Source organism: Thermobia domestica, chromosome 9, assembly GCF_964235325.1.
Source record: "Thermobia domestica chromosome 9, izTheDome1.hap1.1, whole genome shotgun sequence".
Classification (NCBI taxonomy): Eukaryota; Metazoa; Arthropoda; class Insecta; order Zygentoma; family Lepismatidae; genus Thermobia; species Thermobia domestica.
Genome location: NC_137462.1, coordinates 8,786,747 through 8,808,458, shown reverse-complemented (window position 1 = coordinate 8,808,458; position 21,712 = coordinate 8,786,747). Strand labels below are relative to the sequence as shown.

Below are 21,712 nucleotides of genomic sequence, written 5' to 3'. Positions count from 1 at the left end.
AATTAAATTTTGATTATAATAATGACAAAAATCACAATACCATAACTATGCAAGAAAGAATAAATGTTTACCACAATCGTGTTCACTATCTTCACTGAACTTCATGGTGACGTTTCCACATATCGGACCGTCAGCATTAGTTTTATCTCCTTTTCACTTTTTAATCAAGGCGTCCCATGTTCAATTATCGGTCGAACCACAACACTTCTGTCAAGTGTAAATCAATAGCGGTTCGAATGTCACTTTACGCGAGTTTTCTTGACAAGCTCGGTATTATGTAAGGACGTTAAGCATAAACATACGAAACGAAACCAAATTGTATATTTCTGCTTACCTGAATGCCTGTTTTATAAAGAAGCCAAGGTTGTTTAAATATATTGATAGAAATTGGCAAAATTTATCGGCTGCCTACGTAGCTTCCAGCATTAGCTTGGATTGGATTTTTTTTTATAAAATTTTATTGAATGATATCTACATACTAAATTTGTAATGTAATACCTGTTTTAGCGTACTGATTATGATACGTTGACCTTAAAATTTTACATGCAAAGCAATAACGGGATAATTTGCATTAAAATAACAGGATTTTCCCAGTGGCTAAGGCGGGAGATTCCCGATTTACATATAATTATGTATAGTGTTTTCATTTGTGTAACTTCATCTTTTTGTCCTTCTGAAATGACTCTTGACAATTATATTAACAAGTATGTAAGGATCAGTATAACGTATTTTCATCAGGAGTCCTTCGTGAGTGAGTCGGCAGATTTATCGCATTTGTGGCCGATTAGTCCCGGTTTCGAGTCCAAATGGAGAGGACAGTTTCTCTCGGATGTAAGCCGAGAAGTGGTTTTGATTCCGTTTTAAGCTTGTGTGACCCCTTCCAGCATAACCCTGTTGTTGCATAATAACACCAAGGCGAAACAAACTTATTTCTGTCCATATGTAATATAAATACGGCAAATTATTAAAAAAAAAAAAAAAAAAAGTTTTTTGTTTTTTCAATAAAAAACCATGGTTTTTGCCAACCCTGATTAGCACCATTGTTTTCAATACAGTCAAGCTTTCTTCTTTTTCAGCTCCTTTCACCTTCGAAGTGGGAGAAAATCATGCAGATCTTGACAACATGCCACAACTGTTTGAAATTCTCCTTGTCCATGAGAAAGTTACTGAAGGAAATATTCAACCTTTTTCACCCCAGACAAAGATTTCCTCAAGCTTCTCTACTCCCAGATTACAGAATAAAGAGTATTGTTTCCTGGCATTTTCAGCTACTAACATCATCAATGATGTTGGCATTGTGCACCACTTGGAGGAGAGGAAACGTTTCTCCTTCACTATGAAAGCTTGGTATCAACTGAGAATCAAAATATGGAAATACACATTTTTCTAAGGAAAATTTCTTATCAGATGCATTTGAATGATTCAAAAGAAAATTCTACACATCATCAAGCACAAAGTGTTTTTCAAGATTTTTCCATCCCCCCCCCCCCAAAAAAAAAAAAAACAGTTGCTCAATTTCTCTGACTTTCCAGGTTGTAGGAACCCTGTATTTAACAGGGTTATATAGCAGGTCACAGTCTACCATTTTGTCAAATTTGATTCTAATCAGATGAGTTCGATTAAACTCTTATAATATATTGTGGTCTTGCTTTTTCAGGTTTTTCATACGGTTTTTGACAACATTTATAACTAACAACGGAACATTAACTTCCTACTGAAGGCCAAATTCTAACTTAAGGAATTCCGACGTATTTTCTGATCCTTAAGACATCCTATATTATGACTGTTTCTAAGAAAATTTGTAACGAAGTCACCTCACAAGCAATATAAGTTCGACATACCTGCCACTTGTTTCGTCCTGCATGTTCTTCGGTGCAGCATCATCTTCCTTGTCACTGTGCGAAGCCTCATCTGACATCTCACCCAAAACAGCATCTGCATGTGCAGTAGTTGCTCCTTCTATTACCATAGGCTCATCATCGAATGCTGATTTATAGACAAATGTCTGAAACAATCAAATTAAACAGGTTCAAATATAGATTTCTTACAGCCAGGTGACATGGTCTAGTTATCTAAGGTAATTAGCTGGCGACCATAAAATCTGTTCTATCGCGAGTTCGAATCTTATTCAGTTTAGGGATGGTACATATTGTTCGTTTACCATTCATTTCCCATAGTGTCCTTTAACCTAAAAGACAGTGTGGGATGTAAAGTTCAAAAATAAACAGATTTCTTAGAATTTCAAATTAACAATTATTATACGTTAGGTAAGTAATGGCTGATGAAATCCTATGAACGGAATATGAGGCATGGACTTTTGGAGAAGAGAAAAAACAGAAAATGGAAGCCCTTGAAATGCAGTACGATTGAAGAATGTTGAAAACCAGATAGGAGAATACGGTATGAAAGGAAGAGTACTGGAAATGATACCAAAAAAGAACAGACAGGATAATTGGACACATTTTGAGACAGAGAGGAATCATGCTATTAGATATGGAGAGAAAGGTAGAAGGAAAAATATCTAAAGGAAGGCACCGATTAAATTATAAGAACCAAATAACACAAGATGTAAGGAAGAAAAACTAAAATAAAATGATGAAAGTCTGACTCAGGACAGGGGAGAATGGAAAGCTGTGTCAAAACTAATCAAATGATTGCTGACCTGGAAAGCACAAGTAAGTAGATATATCGGTAGAATCGGTTAAGATATATAAAAGGATATATCGGTTAGAGTAAAAAGAGGGATATATATGATTCCTGACACTAAGATAAGACAGAAAGTATAGACCAAGCTGGATTACACAAATGCTTGCTTTCGGAGTTATAGGCTGCCGAAAACATGAAGAAATGAATTTTAAAGGTACATAGCTTTAAAACTATGGGATCTACCGTAGTCGGGTCAACACTTCACTTAGGAACTAATATATGCGCTATCCAAAAATACATGTTTCAGGATCCTGCAATATTCATGCAACAATTTTTATAGAGGGAGTAAGGCACAGGCATATAATTTAAAGTACTCACCAACTACCTCTATAAAAATTGTTGCGGAAGTACCGCAGGATTCTGAATCTTGGGTATTTGGATAGGGCACATAGTAGTTCTTAAGTGCTGTTATAACGCGTCAACGATAGATCCCATAATTTTGGAGCTATGTACACTCATGTCCAAAAGAATTGTCGCATATCTATAACTGTCTTCTTGTAAGAATATAATTTGATAATGATCTTGCAGGGTACTTTTAATACTGATACTGTGTGTATAATCGCGAAATATATTTGTGGTAAATTTCATAGGAAAAGAATTATAAATACGAAGATTAGAATGAGTAAAATAAAATGTTGCTAAATGAACAAGAAGTTTTATTTTCGTTTTATTGTTCTTATTTACTGCTCTTTTGACATAAAATTTGCCACATTCATGTCTTTCTCAATTATACACATACTAACATTATAAGAAATACCGGGCGATTTCGTCATCATATTATATTTCTACAACAACATATTTATAGATATGCGACAATAATTTTGGACATGAGTGTACCTTTAAAATTCATTTTTTCATGTTTTCGGCAGCCTGTAACTCCGAAAGGAAGCATTTGTGCACCCATGTTGGTTTATACTTTTTGACTTATCTTGGTGTCAGGAATCACCTCCTATACGTCGTTGTTTTGAAACATCCTATATATATATATTACCTCTTTTTATTCTAATCGTATGTATATTTAAGTATTAAAAATGGGAGAATAGGCTAAAAGATGGTTCGATATTCCGTAGATAATTCTCCTTCCACATATTCTCAACGTAATTCTTTGACGATTGTAAAATTCAGTTTATTTTTTTTTTAGCCATGCGCATTTTAGAATTTGTCAGTCTTCTTGTAATAACATGGTATTTTATTTACTTTGCGAACAGGATTCTATTTCGTTAGAGTTAGGTTTCATTGAAAATATAAATTATATATATAATACTTACCTCTTTGCTACAGTTCTCGTTAATATTCAACTTCTGAAAAGCAGCTCCTGCTTCCTCAACTTGTGGTTGATCGGCTGGTTGTGGAGGTTCTTCAACTGTTTGTTCGACCTGATGTACAAAATATAGATATATTACGCTATTAATACTAAAAGCACTATACATCTTACCTGTAGTAGTAATGGATTCACAATTATGACAACCTTTTACGTGAAGAAAATTTTAATTACTACTAGAACACACACGTGGTATAAGTTGTACAAGTTTCAGGATTGTTAGATAATACTGCACTGGTTTCCCAGATTTCATGTTATTCGTGGTATATTTATGGGAAGTCTGATTTTTTTTTTCTTTCTTGCGTTAATATTTAGTATCACTTCATTTATTGATTCATTATAGTACAGTAATACTGTTCACGTTAGCATATTTTCTTCCCTTAGCAGACCCTGACAATTCTCTCCAAACATATTAATGCCAAATGAACACGAAGCATTTCTTGTTACCAGTATGATATATGCAGGCACCAACCTCCTTTCTTTCGTCTCCTATGAAGCGTATGCGACAAGAACGACGTTTTTTTAAAGGATGTTTATTCATTAGCAGCAGAAAACATTTGAGTTGCCTGTGAAACAGAAGATCGAAGAACGATGAATGTTCTAGCATTCATCGTATACCTAGTTTGTTACGAACTAAACTAACGCAGGACTACAAATATTCACTTGGACAACCTTGGTATACGTCTGCCGCAGGAAGGTACTGTGTTCGTCCGTTCACTTATACCAGGAAAGATCTAAATCTCGTGATAAACACCATTAATTGCACAACACGCTTTTCAAAAAAACATTGCTTCCAGAGTGTTTAAGGAGTAACGTTATTTACTTCCTCTTCTCTGTCTTTCAGGTAAATTCCATAAGAAAGTAAGAACCTTAACAATGCGTTCAATTTAGCTAATCTTTAGACATCAATGGGGGGAAAAAAATGTCAAACAACACTGAAATAATATGAAAATCACAAAAATTCAAGATACGAGACTGTTCTTATAGGGCCTACGACTTTACGCCCCTTTTATTTGCAATTAGTGAAACTAATATTTAGAATTCCATCGGAATACGTGTATTGCCATTTTTGAAGGACTAACGCTATGTGCCAACTAAATCTAACATTTAAAAGGTTTCCATAAAAGAAGCATTCTGGTACAGCGGGGGACACTTCTAAATGGTACACCTTAGCCGTAAATCTCCATATGGCTGTACCATTTAGAAGTGTCCCCCGCTGTACAACTTCCAGATATCTATCATGCATATATTCAAAATGATTAACGGCGTTAGAATTTATTATACTCAGAACCTTTCAATCGAATGAAAATAACAAATAACGTTGAAGCATTTCCTATTATTTTTGATGATGGCATACTAAGTTTTATCACGGGCGTTGCCGCAGGTGGAATTAACTAACTAACTCTATGGCCTATGAAACCCGAAGGTTCAATGCCGCGTTCACAAAAGCTGTCCACTGACTTCCATCCTTAGATAAATGCATCCAGTTTCTACTTTGTATTCCAATCTCTGCGAGATCCATCTGAATATTGTCCTCCCATCTGCGCCTAGGTCTTCCTAATGGTCGTTTTCCGATTGGTCTTCCAGTCAAGACTTTGAAAGCGTTTCTACTTTCTTCCATTCTAGCTACATGACCTACCCATCTAAGCCTCCTAGACTTTACGACCCTAACAATGTTGGGTAAACCGTATAAATTATGTAGTTCCTCGTTATGAAGTTTCCGCCATTCCCCATTCCCGTTCCTCTTGGGTCCGAATATTCGTCTCAGGATCTTGTTCTCAAATACTTTCAGTGTATGTTCTTTCCGCAGAGTAAGCGACCATGTTTCGCAACCATACAGAACAACAGGCATGATTATCGTTTTAAGCTTCAAATTCCTCGACAGAATTCGCGACAACAGATTTTGAACCGAATAGTAACACGAATTCCCTGCTTTTAGTCGACATTTACTTTCTTCGTGAATGTGAGTTTCGTCTGTTAATATTGATCCGCAGGTGGAATACTGAAGAAAGAAAGAAAAAAAAAAAAGTAAGGCTATTTCTCATTTTCCATTTAAAAATATTTTCTAAAATTCGAATATTTATTTTTAAAACACATGTAAACACAACCATGAATTATGATTAACGCAGTTAGGTTTCTGTTTCGCACCCGACGGAGAGATACCCAGCTAGCTGAAACCTTGTTGGCTTCCAAATGAAGCTGCCATGTATTCAATAACTTTCTTCAAGAATCCCTGAGTACGTGCTAACGCCTTTACTTGCCCCAGGCTAACGAACAAATTGTTTATGTCTTTCTGCATGAGATTTCCTGTAGCAATAAAGTTACTGTCATTTAGAGCTATATTTGCACTCCATTACAAGAATCATCGTCTAGGTCTGGCAACTTCAAATCGATCAATCATACTGTCAGATTCTGCATATTCGCCGAACATTTCCAATAGTCAATTCAAGATGTTTTAACGTCCTCTTTTTACAGAAGAAAAATTATACTTCTTTGAGAATCAACCTCTTTCCAAAATTAACACCAAGAAACATAACTGTACTTTGTGGAAGATTAAATCACGGATTGACGCTAACCAGTATAGTTTGACGAATATGTCATGACTTGTTTGAACATGGAGTATTAGTTAAGGGCTCGGTATTAACACAGCAATTCCTAGAACTTTGGAAACATTCATTGTAGCGTATAGTAACATGAATAAGAATTATGAAGTTCACTAAAATTATTACCTTCTTGAAAAGCACATTTTCTCTTTCTGCCAACAACTCTAAAGCCTGCTCAGTGAAGCAAACTTCAGGAGAGCCCTGGTCTTCTTTCAGTTGATTCTGTAATTGTAGTTTCTCACGGAGAAGAATGCCCATCACCTAGTAAAATAAATCATATTTAAGTGAGATTAAGGTTAAGAATTAATGCAGTTGATGAATTTCGACATCTTTCAAAAAAAACTAGACATTTATGTAAGACAATATTAGAAATAAGTAAAATACAAGTTCTGTTTTGTTTATTCTATTCACCGCTAGGTTGTGTTCGTATAAAATATTTCTATAAGCTCTATTGAACCATTCAAGAGATTGTGACGTGATGACACGTCATGCAATACGAAACGTAGTGGGTTTGACATGTGTGAACATCATGCGTAGCTCAGTTTTCATGTAACGTTTATACTGTTTTCAGTTTTTGTTAGCCTGATTTTGTACATTCTTCCTGAAATGAACTAAGGGAGACAGCGAAAAGATATAACTACAAAGGTTGTCGCAGAGAAGATGAGTAATTCCTGTATAGGAAAACAACGACCTCCATTGGCTAGCGAATGTGTTTGAGTGAAAGTTTGGTTCATTAGCTTCCGACTGAGACCAAACTGAGCGCAATAGGTCAAACGGAAGTGACTGCGTAGCAGTTAAAAGACAAGCATGCTCATGGACCCCTCCAAGAATCATTAAAATGAAACGAAAAACTTACAAACCAAAACATTTTCATTCAGAAACAGCCACATCAAGGAGATGTACATCTTTTTCAAACTATGCACCATTAACACCTAAAGAAGCCATCCACACTCTTCTGTCACTGTATCTTTGAAAATTCATAATCAGGCAGCGAACCGAAGAACTTGTACTGCGGCGGTTTTTTTTTTTTTTTTTTTTTTTTTTTTTTGTCCGTCATGAAATTGACGATCTCGTAAAGCGGCCTTTAAAAAATGGAAATAGCCAAAAGTCCAGGGTGCAAGGTCTGGGATGTATGCTGGATGCAGGAAAATGTATATTTTTCTCCTCGTCCTGTCATCCTGAAAAGCCAGCCTGGTATACGGGCGCGCGTTATCGTGGTGCAATATGAAGGGGTTCTTCAAATGCAGCCTCTTTTTTGTTACGTGCTGGTGCAGTCTCTCGATGACTCCTAGGTAGAACACTGCATTCACAGTTTCCCCGGGAGCGACAATATGTTAACACACAATGCCTGTTCGATGCCAAAATGCGACTATAGTACTGCCAAAATGTCTTGAGCCGTGGCAAAAATGCGAACTAAAGCTCACACCCTCGACACACCCACGCGTTGAACCAATAAGGGTTCAGCTGTTCCTAAGCGAGAGAGCCTTACAGCCGTCTACGCCAAAGGGAGTGGAGTTCCTTCAGCCGATAGCAGCGCTTGGAGCGGAAGAGTAGGTGTCAAGTCAATGTGGTATATATATAACATCACCTAACCTGCGCTCTTGTTGCCCCACTTTCTTCTTGAATGTGACTGTGCCAACTTTCATGTGCTGCTTTCTTGTTTTGTAAACGGGTCAAAGTCATGGATCCAGAATGAGGGGATCATCATCTATGTGTTTCTTCCACTGAGTACAAACAGCCACATGCTGCTGCATCTGTTCTGATGCAAGAAAATGCAGTACCATACGAAGCAAACCTTCATTTTCAAATGATCACGCAAAATTCGGTGGACGGTGTCCTTCGATATGTCCAAATGTGCACTTATTGCTCTCACAGACAAATGCCTATCATTACGAATAACTGCTGCAACAATATCCACTTGCATGTCGTTGATCTCGGACTGTTTTTATCCAGGATGCGGAAGCAAGGAGCCTGATTCGTGCCTATCTTTGAGCAACTTGTGCTATCAGTACACTGTGGTTCTACTCAGTTTGTCTTGATCGGCATACCCCTATTGAAATATTGCATGTATTTCCACAGCATTTCCCCCTACACGCCAACAAAATATAATGGCATGTCGCTGTTCATGTTGAATACTCATCGCGAAAAGTGATCTTATACACAGAAACCTGAAGAGAGAAACGTAAGTGAAATGGTAGAATAAAGAAAGTGGGAGGAAACGGGAGAACCCCGAGAACTCACGGTGTTTGTCCACCACAAAGTTCACTTGGCGCGAGCTGGAATCGAACCAAGGATCGTTCACTAACATGATATAGAAACATGTGATAACTTGTTACGAATACAGAACGTCATTCTACAGGACGAGACTAGTGCAGAGGCCATAGGCAATGTTGGCCAGCTAGGTAAAAATCTGTCGCAGACCGTCACTGCGACAGCCCTTGTATCTACTGCGGGATTGCAAGCAGGCAAGGATAGACACCCTTGAGTGGATAATCGGGATTCATATTTGCATCTACGAAGAAGAGAAAAAACATCACTAATATTTTTTTTTAACTCTTCTTTAAAAAAAAAAAAAAAAGTATACGAACATTGTCTCCATATGCGGTCCTAAATTACATGGATGTAACCAAGATTAAGCTGTTTTTTAGCTTGTTAAGTACGAACTTTATACGCCGTCATACAAACATAGCTAACCAGTACAAATGGCTCCTCTTTTTCTACTATATAGTGTCAAGACAGTTACTTCTTACCTCGAAACCTCAAAAATGCCTAATTAGGTTCTCCATAGTGTATTTGTCTATAACTATCATATAACGAAGATGTTCGACACATTCAAGAATCAATAAGCAGAACTCAATGCAGAGATGCAATCACATTTATAGCCCATCGCATTCTTGCCTTCTAAAAGTAAGGTCTGCGTGAGTCATCCTAGTATCAATTATTATATCATATATTACACACACTAGCACATTGGTTCTCAACCTTTTTTGACTGACGGCACCATTTTACTGAACGTTCAGGACATCACGACACATTTAATTGATATTTTTATTATAAATAAAGATAATAATATTTACTATAATAGTGAAAACAATTAGTTTTTTATAATGACTCCATATAGCACTGAGCATCATTGCTACCGTTGGAAGTATTGACTGGTACATTCTGTCACAATTTTAACCAATTATTAGTAAATTTTTCATGATTTTTAAAAATCTAAAATTTCGCAACACATCTTAGAGGACTGCGTGACACTCTAGTGTGTCGCGACACATCGGTTAAGAACCACTGCACTAGCATACTATACAATAATAATAATAATAATATAATAGATATATTATTATTATTATTATTATTATTATTAAATTTTGTGGCCCACTTTAACTCCAATCCCTAGTACAATTAGACTAGAGACATGCCTGCATGAGCAGTTTTCTGTCGCACTGCGGTTCATTTTGTTACTCATTTATCGAGAAACAAGAATATGCTAGCAGTGCTTATTATACGATCAAGGTACTTTATTATGCACTACAGTATATCAATACTATTTGAAACAAATATCAACTTTATGTTAGCCTCTTCATTGTTCCACACGAAATAAAATATTTCTGAATTTGGCACCTTCATGTTGATATATTTATATTTCCGAAAGCATTGGAACCATGCAACGGGAGGGCGATATCTTAGGAATTTAATGAAGCAGAGCTGAAGTGTCATTTTTTTTTTCTAGCGCGATGCTTACACCAAAACGTAAAGTCATGCACTGCTTGACCCTAAACTGGCCGAAAAACTCTTAAGTTGTTGTCATGGTAAAGGAGATTTATCACGGGAGCCAAAATGAATTCTAGAAGTAGTGCGGATCCTTTACTGGCGCGGAAACTGAAAATAATTTCCATGTTAAGAATCGAAAGAGGAGTGTTCTCAATTGACTAATATCGAGAGTATACACGATCCTTATCATAGTAATAGTAATGACGATGTAAATATTATATAAATTAATAATAAATAATAAATCAATATAAATAATACAAATTAATCAACCTCTAGAAAAGATGTCGCACCAATTATCCGTTGTTAAAGAAGCAAAAATTCGCGTTTTTATTGAACATTCATAACATTGATGACAGTAATTGGCATTTCTGCAAATGTAATTTACGACGATAGTACACAATTTTCATTCTTTCTTTTTTATTTTATATATTTATTTATTTATTTTCAACGAAATTAAAAAGTTCGTTATTGAATTCTCTATGTCTGTATGTGTCTGTTATTTGCGAATTTTTCAATTTTAAGCCCTCCATTCGATAGAGTATCAAAAACTATCTGAAAGAAGTGATGGAATTTTTCGCGTCACTCTTACCTTCGCGAAATATTGGCCAAAAAGTTCCGATTTCGGAGATTTAAGAAGCCATATTTCGGGAACAATAAATCATAGAGAGATCATACGATATTGATCAATACCTAATAGGATGGTGAACATTTTGGTACCAAATAGTAACTGGTGGCCACTAGCCAACTGGCCACCGTTTCTCAGATATTGACCAAAAGAGTTCGGACTTCGGGAGATTGAAGGAGCCATATCTCGAGAACCGTAAGTCATAGAGAGATGATATTTTGCGAATTTTTCAATTTGTGATATTTTGCGAGCAACCAACGTTTCCTGCCAATTCCTGTCCAACTGACATGCGCTCAGAAACTAAGGAACTAAGAATTATGACAAGCAAAGCCTTCGGCGTTGCTCTTGTCAATTCACGAGCCAGTTGATACGGACGTTCTTGACTGAACATCAATCAGCTTAGCGAACCCTAAAACTATGGATTCGACACTAATCCCGGTCATTTCGACGTTTTCTCATTCCTCACCCCCATGGGGGCTAACTTGAACTAAGGGCATCGCAAGTGCTACTGTACATCTCTGCGATCCCGAAAACTATGGATTGAACGCTAATATCGATCGTTCTCGATTATTTTTACATATCACCCCTTCCAACCCCCTAGCAATGTCTTACACTAACAGTATTTTTTTTTTTTTTTTTTTTTTTCCAGATTGCAAGTCATATGTATGTCAATTTGTTTTAGAAATTAGGTTACATTTCAAGTGTTATCTTCGTAACCTAAGAAATTCATGATTATATATATATAAATTTTAAAACACCTCTTCCTCCCTGAGGCCCTCTCCTCGCCCTTAGGATACGAACCATAAAGTAGGTCTTTGATAAAAAAATTACTGTGGCTATGTATAACACATACACATTCATTTTTATAAGATACCAATAAAAGCAAAATGGTGGACGGAAGTGAATAGAGTGAAACTATAAGCTACCGTAAGCTTACGCCGGGAGCTAGAAATCTCTAGGCGCAACAGCCCGTTAGAAGGCCAGATCTTACAAGTCTACTTTTGGCACTCATGTCTTTAGGGCGGTGTGTGATGAACAACAAGGCTCCCCTTTGCCATTGATACTGGCTTTTTAGACCGGAGTTCATTTCTTCCTTTCAAGTACTTCCCAAGTGTCCCCCCGACGCTTGGTTGACAGGGCAATGCTATTCTTATCTGGTGAATACGATCATGCATCTTTCCTCTGACTAGATCCCACACTGAGTTCGTTGCCCTAAAAAAAAAAAAAAAAAAAAAAAAAAGATTTCCCCATTTCTTTGGTTTGCTTTCACTCACAGAATAGAGTACAGGGTGTTTTACAGGGAAGTGGATAAGTTTTTTTTTTTTTTTTTGTAAAATAATAATACTAATAAAATAAAAAATAAAGTTTGTACCTTTGTTGTTCTACTTACATCTTGAGGGGTTGCAATCAGAAGTTTGGAGTAGACTGTATCAACATCTCTTTGTGAGAGTGAAAGAGGTTTCTCTATATGCTGCATTGTGTGCTGGTTGACTGGCATTACTACCATAGAACCTCGCTCTCGCTTCATCAGACGCATTGTGATTTCTCTACCGACGCTATGCTGCACATGTTGAAGGGCCTCAACACTGCAAACAAAAGTTATCATATAACAAAACTATCATACAATTTATATTATTTCTTAAATGGGAATTTCCTTCGTTTACACAATTATACGGCTGAACTACTGAAAACACACGCAAGCGTATGAAAAAACTTTTTTTTAAAGCTTTGTCTATGGTGTTATGCTTGATTTTCAGCATTAAAACAAAGTCAATAAAAAAAATAAAAAAAAAAATTAAGTATGGCATATGTCTATCAAGTTTTTTTTTTTTTTTTTTGAACTGCAAAGTTCAACTCACATCTTATGGCATCACTCATATAGAAGTATGAAACAGGTAGTTTGTAGTATGCAAGTTTCGTTTTTCAACAAAGATTTTGCTTTGATACTTCTATACCTTAACGACTGATACCAGAAGCTACGAGTTAAAACTAGCAGTCGATTTTAAGAAAACACCGTTCAGGAAGACGGGAGTTCCCCTTGAAAATTTTGGCAATTATTAAACGATAAGACACATGCAAAGATTATTTCGAGTTAATATCTACGTCACGCGCCACTTAATTTCTTAAAATGGAAAAAAAAAAATGTCTGTTTCGTGCCTCTTTTACCATTATTATATAAAAAATATTACATTTTGAAGAAAATGAAAAATTTTCGAGATCAAAGCAAGCTAGTCATTCTATCGAAAAGAAAACTTGACAAATCGTGGGACACGGTGAGTTCTCCAAAGCTACTATTATAGCAAAGTTCAAAGAGAAAAATATTTGAGTAAAAGGGTTACTAGCATCAGTAATAGCTGTGCTGAACATGCAATGTTTACATTTCGTTCCATAGCACTTCATTGGTAAGTATAAACTAAACTTTCTGCCAGAGACGTATGATAGTAGCTAAAGTCTCAATTTATAATTTGCTTCGGAGAATAGACATTACCAACATTTCTGACTTATTTACAGAGCTCTAAATTTTAATAAATTTATTTTAAGTTGTTCCCACACACATACTGACACGACGTAACAGTAAAGGAATAAGGATTATCTATACAGAAGACCTATTACAGTGCAAGGCTTAGAACATTCTCAGTTCTTTTCTTTAATTTTGTAATCGTAACGTAACGTAACTCCCATTCGGATCAAACTGAATTTCATAGAAAAATGTTGCTCAAACTGAGAACACAATACAAGCGGGCTTTTAATCAAAACAAAAATGTGGTTTTACTGCTTTTATGTTCAACATAGTATTGCCTGCAAATTTCAACTTAGGCACCCAAAACCCAAAATAACAATTTGAAAATCAATGCAGATAGCTAGTTCGGATGGAACCTATGATCAGAAGTACTATAGGTTACGGTTACAAAAGTTAGCGAGCATTTACAGGGTCCCAACCTGCATGTAGCTGCTGTAATCAGTCTCAGTATTAGTTGGTTAACTGTGCTAGTCAAAAGAGGTAGTAGTGTCGAACACCAAATACTGGGCAATTTTGCACGATCATCTATGATTGAGTGAAACAATGCTGCCTACGACAAATGCTTGGAACAGACAGATGTGTTGCCTACCACGAAATAAAGGAGTAATTGAGCATTAACGCACCAGTAGTTTGTGCCATTCTGCGAGAATGCTTTCAAGTTAGAAAGCCTTGTACCTTTTGAAGGCAGTGATGCAAATTTAGCCTATTTTAGGCTAAATCTAGCCTATTTGGAGAGGCATTTAGCCATATAAATTACGAAATGCTTATAGCCTTAAATATAGCTTATTTTATGAAACTCTTTTACCATTGGGGGCCGCGGTGGCTGAGTGGTAGAGCGCTCACCTCTGCTACTTGGGGTCCCGGGTTCGATCCCAGCCCCCGCCAAGTGAACTTTGTGGTGGACAAACACCGTGTGCGTGGGTTTTCTCGGGGTTCTCCCGTTTCCTCCCACTTTCTTCATTTCACCATTTCATACATTACTCATCATCACAGTCTCCTTTAGCCTAACCGGCATAATTGTGGGGCGTAAAACTCAAGATTTCATTTCATTTCTTTTACCATTTTTGGCTTTATTTTATTAGCCGTTAAATTAATTCTAAAAGTACTTCTTTGAAAATAAAGTGTAATTTTTAAAATTTATTGTCATTATATTATCGTATTGATTGATTTCCCTAGTCAGAGGGTGTTTTATTACGCAACAAACACTTGTTTTTTCTTCTTCTTTTCTCTCCCCACCTACAGATTTACAACTACTTAATAATACTTACTGATTCAGAAAGAATTTTAATGTCGCTCCCGTAACGACCCGGTTTGCAACTTTTTATTTATTTTAATTTTCGCATTTCATTAGAAGAATGAAAGTTTTCTAATACAAATTTAGTAAGCTGTTCGCTTCTTCAAGCTCAGAGGTTGTTTTTGTTTATTAAATGAAACATATAGAATATCTAATTAGCTTGAAAACTCTCAATGCAATTATGGTGATTCATGTGGGTGTATGGAGAAATAAGAAGTGTTTGTAAGGACTGAAAACTGGGACAATGACACTCTACACAAACACAATCAATCCACAATCCAACGATGGTGCATCCAGTTCCAGAGCCTCGGCTAGCTGCGACGTCATCGATAATGACTTATTTCAATTCAACTGATAATATAGCTGTTGACTTTTACAAATCAGATGATTGTTGATGGGTTTTATTGCAATTTAAGTCATTTACGTTGCTTGTTCGTCTTCACCGAATAAAATTCAACATTTCAAATTTTACTATAACTTACTACTTATAATTTTACTATTCTTACACACAAAAAAGGGGTTTAAAATCTACAATGTGGGTTATAGGTTAGCAGTTCAAAATCTAGCCATTTTTTGCGTTAAAAAAGCTTATTTCTGGAGGCCAATCTAGCCTGTTTTCTTCAGAGGTTGTTGGCAACACTGTTTGAAGGTCGCGTAACTTGATCGACGATTAGAAGGTACGACGTGTTTCACGATGTAGTAAAATGCTGGAAGTTTGAAATGGATAACCTCTTTGTGTGAAAAATATTGTCACAGGTGACAAAACTTCAGTGTACCATGGAAGGACACACATGGTTTCTTCATCACGAGACGGTCCAGTGCATTGTTCTGAAGTTTGCTCAAGGTATCTGAAAGCACTGAAATAAAACTAGTAAAATATCCTCCTGACAGTCCTGACCTTGCTCCATATTGGTGCTGCTCTCCAGGTGAAGACGAGACTGAAAGGGAGGTTTTACGAGCGATGATGACCTACGGATATGGGAAGATGAGTATGTCCAAATGTCTCGACATTGACAAGGTTGGTTTGAAGACTGGTTTCGAAGGATTGAGAAGTGCATAATGGTGGTGGAAATTATTTTGTAAAACTGTATTTTACAAAATCGTATTGCAAAACTTCCCTACTCTCCTTTGTGTGAATTAATGGGAACTTACAAATCACTTCTTGTGTCGTTGCATTAGCAAGTACACACGTTGAAAATTTAATCTTATTCCACAAACGTAAAGCAGTACAATAATGTCATTCTAAAAGAGATTTCAGTTGGTGTTCAACCTTTCTTACACTTCAAAACCAACTTCTGTTTTTGCAGATATGGAAACCTAAGATACCAAAACACACAGGGAAAACGATAGATCTATTAAACAGATTTACTTACCTCTTAAGATCCTGCTTATGAATGGCCTCATAACAGATGGGACATTTGCGCCAAGGTTTGTCGGAGAGAGCTAAGTAATGTAGAATACACGACCAACAATATACATGGCCACACCGCGTCATTTTTGCAGCTACAGGAGGGTACAAACAGATTGGACAGGAAATCATCTCAGCACTCTGCACTCTCTGTAAAATAAACAAAACAATATTACATTATAACAAATATGAGCGGCTCGGGAAACAATGGCATGTCAAATTTTCTAACTTTCGAGTGAACTGAAAAGGAAGGTGCAACATTCCCATGTAATTCAATACAATGGTACATACCAAACAAGCTGTTCCTGCCATCTGCAGGTACATTTCAGAAATTAAATTATCTACACTCCTAACCCATTATACCTAATTACTCAATTTCATCGGAATGGAGCTTACCGTTATATTCACCCGAGCAGCTTGTATAAATATATATATATATCTTCGCCTGTTTATTTCAAGAGTGACATAACTCAGAATTCCTAACTTTTCAGGAGAAGTGTTTGAAAGTTTCGAAATGCACTTAAAACAAATGGGCACAAGAACAACACAAAGTGCTCTCTAGCGCACAGTTTAGGAAGCACATCTGTCAAAGTTTTACCAGAGATAGACATCAAGATTAGTTTTCATTTTCTGTCCATAAGTCAATAAGGGCGATTTTTGAGTTATGTCACTTTTGAAATAAACAGGCGAATACGATGCTCGGGCAAATATATATAACCATGCTTGGTAATTCAGTTTACATTGTGTCACATATAAACTTGGAATTGTGCAATGAAATGAAAAATATTGGTTTAATAATCCAAATTTACTTATGGGCTGTTCCGATATGCCAATAGCTCCTATTGCGAATTTTGTTTCATGGATTCAATGGACTCAAAAAGAAGAATGTAATAATAAACCGTTCAGAGCGTGGCGACAAATAGCCGTTAACAAAATTTACTTACAGACGGAAATTCATGTATTCCCAACCAAATTATTACAAATATAGTTAAAAATTATATGAAGAAAACAGAAGCAGATCCTAAGAGAGACTCATATTGTTAGTATATACAGAAGGATTGTTATTTTTATTTATTTTTTTTAAAGCAAAGCTTTTATAATTATTTCTGCATATCCTAAAAGTTAGTTTATTTTATGTCTTACTGTTCAGTGATATTCAGTTATTTTTATTACAGTTATTTTCCTCAAAACGTACAGCAGAATACTTTCTACATGACGCTTTGGTTTAAAATTTTGGTAGTTGCAGAGGTGTGTCCTGGAGGTCCAGACACCCTCCCGAAATCCCGATTTATCTGTAAGTTTTGCCTAATTTTAGGGCAACTTTAAAAATTGTAATACCATTATTAATTATTATTATTATTATTATTACTGAAAATTTAAGACCTCAATATTACGTCCTATTGCAATGTAAATAAGCGTAATGAAGTTGATAGGAAAAGAAAAAGAAAGGATAAGAGCGATTAGTGTCTGAAAGGAAACGAGAGTTGAGAAAGACGGTGTCAGCTCCTGGACAATATTAATATCGAAACTTCGTAAAGGAAATTAAGAACATAAATTAAGTAAAGCTTTCTTTGACTAAAAGACTGTGGACAATATGTGTGCGTTATATTGATGTTTTAACAAAATATACATACCAATATAAAAAAAAATAGTTCTTATTTAAAAATTTTAGTTGAACGGATATATGGAACATGTTGGAAATGGCGAACGAAAATATTATTATTTGTAGCAGTAAGAGTAATAGTGGAACACGTTCGGAATAATTGCTCGGAAACAATATCGTTTCAGACACATTTATGACTCATACTAGGCCCTAAGCATGACCCTTAGGGGTCGTATTCATGAATTGCTTGCTAAACACGTTACGTTTTCCACCACAGTACGAATCAAGGTTGTAGACAGACATGTGACGTCAGTTTGCTAGTATTTCCCCTGTGAAGAAAGCCGTCTTCACTCTAACTTGTAACACCGAAAGAAATCGAGTATTATTCATTTTATTACACATCAGAAGTATGAATGTTATAGTTCATAAAAACAACTTACCGCAGCGAGAATCGAACCCGGGACCCCTGAATCATGAAACGAATGCTCACGCCACTACGCTAAGACTGCTCTGTTAAGAAAGAGTCAAAAATCACTCGTTTATGGAGCAAATTGCACACGTTTACGATAACGACAAAACACACTGATTTCTGTCATGATAAAATACTATAGTCGAGTGACTTCAAATTTAAATTAAAAAATCAAAAATGGACATACAGTGCCTCAGACCACTTTCTTTTCTGATTCACCGAAAGTATTTCCGTAACTTGTCTTTATTGTACTTAGTCATACTCGTTTTAAGCTATTTCCAGTAACTTCGAACGACAGGGACACGAACATAGATACATCTAGGACATATACGATTTCAAAGGACCTCACCGGGAATTGAACACGGGACCGCGAGCACTGAACTATCTGAGGCAGTGATGGCGTGGGTCAATGAAAAACTTGACCCACCACCCACCATGATCCTCCACCAACTGTGACCCACCAATCATAACTCACTCGGACTTACCACCCACTACGACCCACTCCGGCCCACTACCCACAGATCCGCTCCGACCGACCACCTACCAAAACACATCGTTATCAACTCTGACACATGATACCCAGCCTCTTCTCTACAGACTAAAGAGCTTATACTTGTAATAATAAAACCAGGTTGTTAAATTCTAACTAGTCGAAGTTTGAATTTTTACGGTCATTCGCTCAAGCACCGGTCTCTTACAATAACGGTGAATCTGACTTTTACGATATAAAATGGTAAAGTGTTTGTCATGGGCCAAATTTCGATGAATTTCAATTAAATTATCATGGTATAATTATTTTCTTGTTGAATTATCGATACTATTCAGTGGAAAAACGCATGAAATTTGAAAGTCCTAAATCAAGGTAAGTAGACCAACGTACAGTCCAAACTTAAAATTTCCGTGTAATTAAGCATACATTACAAATTTACGTCTATTTTTCTCACAGCTTTATTGCTTGATTGCCCTGTACACTAAGCGCTCCATATAATAAACATAAGCTTCAGCAATTATTATAGTAGAAAACGCATAGTTTCTGTTTCTCAAATTGTTTGTGAATTTGTTTCTCAACTAATAACGATCATTTTCAATTATTTTTACAAACCAACCCACTACCAATTTTGCATATATAGAAAGTGCCGCCCCCTCCCCCCCATTATAAAGAAGAGTTTTAAAAAATGCTATGAGACGTTGTGTTCATTTTCAATAGAGAGTTAATATACTGAATTTCAGCTCCGTAAGTTTAACGGCTTGTGAGATACTAATTTTTTCTCGCAAAAATTCGGATCCCAACTACCCCCTTAAGAAAGTGATATGATAACATCCCAGTTTGGATTAAGGCCTAACTATATACCAAAAGTCATTTAATTTGACTTTGCAATTTGGCCGTGATGATCATGCACACATAGTTACATCCATTTTTTATATAATAATTTATATAATATAGTGATTCAAAAATGTATTGGTTTCTGTAGTTAGCTCCTCTAAAAACTCACAGGCTGTATGTCTTGAAAGCCAGTAGTAGTATACGTCCTATTGCTATTATTCCAATTACAAATATGAATGTCAAAAAATGCCTGAAGTTCTTTTTTCACTTACAAGGAGAAGGCAGACTTTGGTAAGTGAACTCCGAGGCCATTTTTTGCAAGTTGGTAGTGCACATTTAAAGAATTAATATTGCAAACTGGGAGAGCGCAATGGCCAAAACTAACGGAGAAAAACCGTCCCAAAGTTTTCTACTTGATGCATATATTGTACAACGCACACATTTACCAAGTATCGGTGGGGCAAACTGATTAAAATCTTTGACTCATGAGTAAAGGGTTCCGGTTTCGATTCCTGTTCGAGTCATACTTTTTTTTTTTTTTTTTTTGCTTCAACCAATATAGTAGTCATTTGTAACTATAAGTAAAACATTAGTTCACTATATGCTTATAATGAATAAAACAATACAAATTTTCAAATCACTTGTAATATCTTTCAATGTTCCATGTTAACTACGGTAGAAACAAAATTTAATCTATTCCGTAAATATTATTGTTACCGCAGTCGTGTAAAAAATGTTCTTGACGCTTCGTGTCTACATCTGTAGACAGTGTGCGAATTACAAGGGGAATGAGGAGGAAACCTCCTTTGGTTATAGCAACATCCAGTATTAGCAAAGGGGATTTCCCCCTCAACTCCTTTGTAATTCGCAAACTATCAACAGATGTAGACACGAAGCGTGAAGAACATTTATTACACAACGACTGTCGTATTTAAGGGGAGCGCTTCCGGGCTTAAGGCCCCCCGAAATGTTATTTACTATATTAAAGTAAATGAAATATCTTGGAAAATTTTCACATTTCCAGGACTAAAGTTGGCAAAGACCCCCCCGAAATAAAATCGTAAATACGCCACTGGTCGTAACCATAATATAACTCATGATATCAGTACCTACTGCTGTCGGTCTTCGTGGCCGAGACACTTGGTTAGTAATTATAATTACTTTTGGCGTGGGTTCAAACCGGCCTCAGAGAAACGTTTTTAATTCTTATATTTTATTTTTTTTATTAAGTTTCCCTAACACGATTTCCACTAAAATATGATAAATAATACTCAAAAAGGTGATTTACTTACGTTTCGCGTGCAGTTTTGCTACATGAATCCATAGTATAGGTAGTAATAGTTGTAGTAGTAACAACGGTTCAGAAGCCCTGCAGGGCTCGTTTTGTTTCCAGCTTGACTGCCATAATATTAATTTAACCTCAGCTGCTTCTTCAATTTTTTTCTTCTTTAATTCCAACAAAGTGACAATTTTCTTCTATTAAAACACACAATACATACACTAGAAGGTTTGGACAATCGCAAACTGCAACCAATCAGAAACGTGTATTTCGTTCCTATGGCTAGGGTCGAGGGTGAAATAAAAAATATACTGTTCAGAAGATACTGTCTACAATGCCGTAAGTAGAGTGAGTAGGTGGATCGCAGTGGGTCATGGGTGGTGTGTCGCAGTGGGTCACTTGCTGTTGACCTTCAACCCACTGATCCACTCAGAAAACTCGACCCACTGTCCCACTCCAACTCTGATCTGAGGGTGCGTACTTGGTTCGTACCCAAGGCAAGTAAGCTTGACGTGGACAACATCGTGCTCGTGGGTTTTCTCGGAACACTACAATTTCCTCCCATTTTCTCCTTTCACTAATTTGCCCATCATAATTCACTTGCTTTAATCATGGTCTCCCTTAACCTAACAGGCATAATTGTGGGACATTAAACGCAAAGATCACGAAATATCAAAAGTGCTAATAACAGTATGTCAGAAGTGCCTAAAAGACATGATGAGTTGCAATGAAACTTTGTGTAGGGACAATACGCAAAAAGGAAACGAATATTTGTTTTTTGTTTTCTT

At 36.3% G+C, this 21,712-nt stretch overlaps 1 protein-coding gene across 1 annotated transcript in view; it reads right to left on the bottom strand.

Annotated features, from left to right (window-relative positions):
• LOC145694393 (E3 ubiquitin-protein ligase RNF10) overlaps positions 1-21,712 on the bottom strand; it is a 75,866-nt gene that overhangs the window by 29,266 nt on the left and 24,888 nt on the right. Inside the window, exons 5-9 of the mRNA XM_081770568.1 lie at positions 16,215-16,399; positions 12,417-12,612; positions 6,757-6,891; positions 3,975-4,082; positions 1,842-2,005 (exon numbers count right to left, since the gene is read on the bottom strand). Of these exons, the coding sequence (XP_081626694.1) occupies positions 1,842-2,005; positions 3,975-4,082; positions 6,757-6,891; positions 12,417-12,612; positions 16,215-16,399 (788 nt within the window). The remainder of the gene's footprint in view (positions 1-1,841; positions 2,006-3,974; positions 4,083-6,756; positions 6,892-12,416; positions 12,613-16,214; positions 16,400-21,712) is intronic.